The sequence below is a fragment of the Melanostigma gelatinosum genome, assembly GCF_949748355.1.
Source record: "Melanostigma gelatinosum genome assembly, chromosome: 22".
NCBI lineage: Eukaryota > Metazoa > Chordata > Actinopteri > Perciformes > Zoarcidae > Melanostigma > Melanostigma gelatinosum.
The window spans coordinates 11,958,497-11,965,885 of record NC_136655.1 but is presented as its reverse complement, the minus strand read 5'-3'; the positions used below and the strand labels follow the sequence as shown (position 1 = coordinate 11,965,885).

The following is a 7,389-nucleotide window of genomic DNA, read 5'->3' as shown; positions in this document are numbered from 1 at the left end:
GACCAGTTTCCACTTGCGTGTGTGTGATTTTGGCCTTGCTGGCTGTGGGATTGCTGAGCCCACTGTTGGCGTTCGTCCTATTAGGCACACAATGTTGAAGTTTTGGCGAAAAAAGAACGTAGAGTAGGTTTGGTTACCGCACACCTGTGTTAAGTTAAAAACAATGTAATGAATGTCAGCTGTTGGTGGGACCCGGGGAGCAAGAGTGCCATCTGTCGGAGAGAGAAATAATGGTAGCTGTCGGTAGCTGTTCTCCATGTTAAGTGTTAGTGCTTTTTAAATGCGCTTTAGGAGTCTCTTTTAAACAAGTTCATCTCTTAGGTTACTTTAAAAGGCCTACACCAAAGTGCTGACATCTGTTCTGTGCTTGTACATAACGCACACATTTTCCATCTAGCACAAATAGAATTAGGGTTACAGTTGTATAGACTTTTTATACTTTATATGATGAAGGCTGAGGTCTTTTGAGAGTGTGTGGATGTTTGCTGATGGAACAGCATTTGACCCCCTGGACAAATATCGCATTCTTTAAGAAAACAAGTTAAAATGTGAAACAGTTTCTTATTCACTCCAAAAAAGCGGTCTGCAGACCATGCATGTTTGCCCAGGTGCTCTCTCTGCTGCAACTGGTTTGCAAAGCTCTGAAGAGGCCATTACTGACAAGACTGGATTGTCCGTGTTCTCACGAGTCTGCCAGTGTGCCTGTGAAAGCTCTTGTTTTATAGATGCAGGGTTGAAGTTTGACGGTTATGGCCTACGACTTCACTCCTGTCTTTATTAATTTAGTCTTTGCTTGTCTTTCATTCTGGTGACTTCAGATGGATGAATTAATGAGTTTAATTGTGTCGGGCCTAATATGAATTTGAAATGTGCATTGGCTTCTTGCATATGAAAGTCTTCCATAAAAGCGTATTTGACAGTTTTGATAAGTTACCGGTTTGACTTATATTTGAGGAGCATGTTAAAGGTCTTTGAAAGATTGTTTTCTGTTGGCCGTCTGATTTGTACTCTACCATGTCAAACTGCATTTACATGCATGCATACATTTGACAGCCACATAATCAAAATTTTCAAAATTGAACTGCTGAAATATTTTCCTGATAGGGGCCTCCACTACTATTTAACATTGTATAAAACAAAATGCTCATTAATTTCAATGGACACTTTAGCATATGTTTATATGTACAGTAAGCACATGTAATAATATCTTTGCTTGTTATCAAATGTACATAGGTGAAGTTCTTTTATTTTCTAAAAGTTGGATTAAAGTGAATAGTTGCCAGGGCTAAGAGGAGAAATAAAAAAAAAAAATACATTTTCAATACTGTCAACATGCTTTGAAAAATAAAGTATATTTACCCGTATGTGTCTTCTCTTCATCCAGTTCTAATATGATATATCTCTATCTGTCTATCTATCTGTCTATCTAGATAGCTAGCTCTATAGCTAGCTAGCTCTATAGCTAGCTAGCTATATATATAGCTATATATATATAGCTATATATATATATATATAGCTATATATATATATATCTAGCTATATATATATATATATCTAGCTATATATATATATATATATATATATATATCTAGCTAGCTATATATATATATATAGCTAGCTATATATATAGCTAGCTATATATATATATAGCTAGCTATATATATATCTAGCTAGCTATATATATATATATATATATATAGCTATATATATATATATATATCTAGCTAGCTATATATATATATATCTAGCTAGCTATATATATATATATAGCTAGCTATATATATATATCTAGCTAGCTATATATATATATCTAGCTAGCTATATATATATATCTAGCTAGCTATATATATATATCTAGCTAGCTATATATATATATCTAGCTAGCTATATATATATATCTAGCTAGCTATATATATATATCTAGCTAGCTATATATATATATCTAGCTAGCTAGCTATATATATATATCTAGCTAGCTATATATATCTAGCTAGCTATATATATCTAGCTAGCTATATATATCTAGCTAGCTATATATATCTAGCTAGCTATATATATCTAGCTAGCTATATAGATATATCTAGCTAGCTATATAGATAATATATCTAGCTATATAGATAATATATCTAGCTATATAGATAATATATCTAGCTATATAGATAATATATCTAGCTATATAGATAATATATCTAGCTATATAGATAATATATCTAGCTATATATATATCTAGCTATATATATATCTAGCTATATATATATTATCTAGCTACATCTATCTATATATATTATCTATATACATCTAGCTATATATATATAGCTATATATATATAGCTATATATATATCTACCTATATACATCTAGCTATATATATATCTATATACATCTAGCTATAGCTAGATCTATATATATCTATATCTATCTATATATAGCTAGCTATATATATATATAGCTAGCTATATATAGATATATAGCTAGCTATATATATAGATATATATAGCTAGCTATATATATAGATATATATAGCTAGCTATATATAGATATATAGCTAGCTATATATATATATAGCTAGCTATATATAGATCTAGCTAGCTATATATAGATCTAGCTATAGCTAGATGTATATAGATATATATATAGCTAGATGTATATAGGTAGATGTATATAGATAGATGTAGCTAGATATATATATATATAGCTAGATATATATATATATAGCTAGATATATATATATGTATATATATATATATGTATATATATATATATATGTATATATATATATATGTATATATATATATATATATAGCCAAAGAGGTGTGCCCACATACATAGTGAGAATTCTGGCTTACTGGTATAGCTATAGATATATAGCTATATATAGCTATATATATATATAGCTAGTTATATATATATATATAGCTAGCTATATATATATATGTGTGTATGTATATATGTATATAACGCTATATGTATATGTATATATAGCTAGCTATTATTTATTAATTAATATTATTAATTAATTATTTTATCTTATATGTTGTAGCCGAGGGTTTACGTTGCGCCTATACTTTATGATAATAATAAAATAACAGACACGGGGCTCTGCATTCAGCGCCAAGACGGCAGCCACTTTATTTCTCGTCACACACTCTCTCCGAACCTCTTTCCTCTTCCTCTCCTTCCGTCTCCTCCTTCACAATAAAAGCACACAACACATATACAGGAACCCTGCTTCTTAACCTGCTCAACACAATAGCTTACAATATAATATATTTATTTGATTTATACTAGTTATTTTTATTTTATCTTTCAGTGCTATATTACCATTCAGTACAGCTATGAGTTGTAAACATTACACAACCCGTCTCTGCTTATTCTAATACAACAAATCGGTATTGGAAACGAGAGAGAGAGAGATTAAGTAAATATATATACATATATATAAATATATATCAAGTATATTTTTTATTTGATTTATACTGAATTGAGACACAGCTAGTGTATTGGTTTATTTCGTATGGCCTTTAGCACCACCTAGTGGCGATTGTGAAAAGCTGCACTGAAGTAGTGAGCAAATACTATCTCCTTCCCCATGTGGGACATTTTGGTCAGTTGTAGTATTTAAAATAATTTAATTCAACGTGTTAGGTGACGTGTTAGAGAAACGTACCAAACAATTGCTCTTACTCATTACCAGAACAAATTAATTTTTTTTTTATTTTTACGATATGACAACAATGTTGTGTAGTTCGCTTCCGTTCCTGCCCGGAAGTGATACAGAAGTCAGCTGTCATGGCTGAAAAGAGGAATGTTTTAGGGCTGCCACTGCTTCTTTTATTACTAACTGTGGCTCTTTTGCATTTAATAATTTGTCCCTTCACTAAAGTTGAGGAAAGCTTCAATTTACAAGCGGCACACGATATTCTGTATCACAGAATTAACTTTGACAAGGTAAGTTAAGCAGGCGTAATCTATAGCATCTCCAGATGCTCGTACTGGTTGTGCTAACAAGCTAACTATGCACAGCACCAGTCTGTGACATAATTATTACAAATCACACCGTTGGCACAGTTTCTCTGTATATTAGAGCTCCACAGTTGTGCCATTTGTTTGAACGTAAAATGCATTAACTGTCACCAAGAGGGTCCATTGAATTGATTTCTGATAAATTCATACTCAATGCACACAAAGCCATTAGTGAGAATAATAATAAATATAACCTTGCACTATTTGTAGCTGTGTTGTGTCAGTGAAATGAATGCTGTAGTATCCCTCCTATGAACTATAACAAATTTAACTATAATATGTAATCATACTGATTTTACAAAGTTGTCATCTCAGCTGTATTGATGTTGTTGAGCCCTTGCTGTCTTTAAGTATGACCACCATGAGTTCCCTGGTGTGGTGCCACGGACGTTCCTCGGCCCCCTGTTCCTCTCCGTGCTCTGCTCCCCCGTTGTGTTTCTGTCCTCTCTGCTCGATGCCCCAAAATTCTACACCCAGCTGACTGGTAACATTTTCTAACATCTCCCTAAATGCACCTTTCCAATCCAACCGATGTGCTTTTTCAAACGAATGCGTTCTCTCCATGTGTTTGTCTGCAGTGCGAGCTTCCCTGGGAGTGTGCGTCGTGGGTGCGCTGTGGCACATGCAGAAGGAGGTGAGGAGGCAGTTTGGCTCAACGGTCGCCGGGCTCTTCTGTCTGATGTGTGCCTCTCAGTTTCACCTCATGTTCTACAGCACCAGGACGCTCCCCAATGTATTTGCACTGCCAATAGGTACGATCCTGCACACGGGTCACAATCATCATGAGCCGAGAGACTCTGGATTGATTTTTTTGTTTTGTTTTCCTAAATCGTTCTTCTCAGTTCTGGTAGCATTCACATCTTGGATGGCTCAGAAGTACGGCCGCTTCATCAGCCTCTCCGCTTTAGTCATCATTGTGTTCCGGTCTGAGCTCTGCGTCTTCCTGGGTCTCATGTTACTGATGTCAATGCTGAGCAGGAAGCTGGGACTGCTGCAGCTGCTTTACTATGCTGTTCCTGCTGGGATCCTGTCTCTGGGTGAGTAGTGAATGTACAGTATATGAATAGTACATACTCAATAAATAATACATTGCCCCTGCTGTCCAATCAGGTTTTTATTTCCTTGTGTTCTTGTTTTACAGCTTTGACGGTGGCTATTGACTCCATCTTTTGGAGGAAATTGTTGTGGCCTGAAGGTCAGGTTTTGTGGTACAACATTATCCTCAACAAGAGTTCCAACTGGGGAATATCCTTTTATTTACTCACCCATGCGTGTGCATTCACTTTAACCTTTTTGTGAATTTACTGCCACTGATCTCCACCCCTCAGTTCTCCTTGACTCTCTCCTCCCCCAGTAAACCTCTCCCTTTCTGTGGTACTTTTACTCTGCCGTGCCCCGCGCCCTGGGCTGCACGCTGCTGTTCCTCCCCCTCGGCCTCCTCGACAGGCGGATGAGGCTGCTGCTGCTGCCCGCCGTGGGCTTCATCCTCATCTACTCGCTCCTGCCCCACAAGGAGCTGCGCTTCATCATATACACTCTCCCTGTGCTCAGCCTGGTGGCTGCCCGAGGCTGTTCGTTCATGTGAGTGAAAACACATCACCCCCAATGCTTGGCATTCAAAAACACAGGATAGGAAATGTACATTTTGTTAACCAACGGCAGATATTGATCAGTGTGCGAGATGAGACACGGCCCAAGCTATCGCTCACTCTCTCTTCTTTCTTTTGTGCTTCAGTTTGTGCAACTACCAGAAATCCTGGCTGTATAAACTGGGCTCTGCGGTCGTGGTCGGCCAGCTGTTTACCAATGCAGCGTACTCCAGTATCAGTCTCTATGTGTCCCACCACAACTACCCAGGGGGCCGAGGACTGCAGGAGCTACACAGGCTGTTGCCAGTCACAGCAGGTTGGAGTCACTTTCAGCACTTTCTTATTTTTATTTGCAGGAAGCTTCGACAAGACACTATTAATTCTTAATCTTAACATGAGTGATGGTACACAAACCATATTAGTGTTTGTTTATTGAAAGGATCCCCATTAGCTGATAACAATCAGCTCCAAAGTGATAAGACTTACGTCAAAAGGATCATTTCTCTTACTTCCTTAGTAATCATACATGAGACTGTATACTGACATCAGTCATTGAATGCATGCTTCTCACATTGTTACACCATGCCTCTGACCTCTCAGATGTCTTTGTTCATATCGACACCTATGCTGCTGAAACCGGAGTGTCTCGCTTCTTAGAGCAGAACAGAAACTGGAGGTTAGTGTTTTCGTTTTCAGCGAAAATCTGTCCAAAAATAATGCATCCAACATTGCTTTGGTATCGCAGTCATTTTTGTATTTTATTTTTAAACAGATATGACAAACATGAGGACCTGAGTCTCAAGAATCTCGACATGAAAATGTACACACACCTGCTGATGGAGGCGAACTTCACCAAGATACAACTGCTCCAGGACACGCATCGGCCTCTGGCCTTCGTTGAAGGCTACAGCAACATTGCATTCAACGTATTTCACGTCCCGCCTGTTAGTGTGCGGTTAGTAAGAAAAGCTGTGCTCATGGAGAGAAAGACTGCAACCGGACAACAAAGAGAGGGACTTTAAGGGCAGCTCGGATTAAGGTGTTAAAGTGACCAAAACGAGTTTCCTCAAAGGTTATAATGGTTGAAAAAGAAGCACAGGTTGCTCATCCACTGCTGACATGTGCTGCCCATGTAGATAAATGTTGCAGTGAACCGTCGGACATCTTTTCTGATGTTAAGTGGTTCGGTCTTCTCATGCCGCATTGTGTGTCTCATGAAAAACAAGGAAAGAATTGAATGTTTTCTTGCAGATATGGAAACGATTATATTCTACAGATGGCTTTGTATTGTTTACCGCAGACTATTCCCATATTTTGTGGATATATTTTAAAGATGAATCCAGCTGAAACTGGAGTGGATGGAATTCATTTTGGATCCATGAAACATTAAATAATAGCTCTAACAGCTAACCAAAGAAAAACTTGCGACATTGCATAAGGAAAACCTTTATTTAAAAATGACCACAAAATCTGCATGATTCCAGTTTCGATGCTAAAACATTTATCAAATTAGGTTCAGAAGTCATTTCATATAAAAATGTACAGTACATTGTTTTTAACTCGATAATAAACCCATAATTTAATCCCCTGGACATAAACTTAAATTGTGCTTAAGAGAAATTGTATATTCCAAACAAACTGCTTATTCTGAAAAATACAGCAATATTATACATCTTATTAAAAACATTTCAGCAAGTAAAAAAAAAAAAAATCTATTTCTAAATGACAGTACCATGAGCCACAATTTCACAATGAAAATTAAATAACATTAACTTAAA

At 36.4% G+C, this 7,389-nt stretch overlaps 1 protein-coding gene across 1 annotated transcript; it reads left to right on the top strand.

Annotated features, from left to right (window-relative positions):
* The first annotated feature begins 3,785 nt into the window (after positions 1-3,785).
* alg12 (ALG12 alpha-1,6-mannosyltransferase) lies at positions 3,786-6,960 on the top strand. The gene is made up of 9 exons (XM_079294392.1): positions 3,786-3,947; positions 4,374-4,506; positions 4,601-4,774; positions 4,865-5,059; positions 5,164-5,268; positions 5,381-5,603; positions 5,758-5,927; positions 6,212-6,287; positions 6,384-6,960. The coding sequence occupies exons 1-9, from the start codon at positions 3,789-3,791 to the stop codon at positions 6,631-6,633; spliced, it is 1,485 nt and encodes a 494-aa protein (XP_079150518.1). The 5' UTR covers positions 3,786-3,788; the 3' UTR covers positions 6,634-6,960.
* Positions 6,961-7,389: the final 429 nt, after the last annotated feature.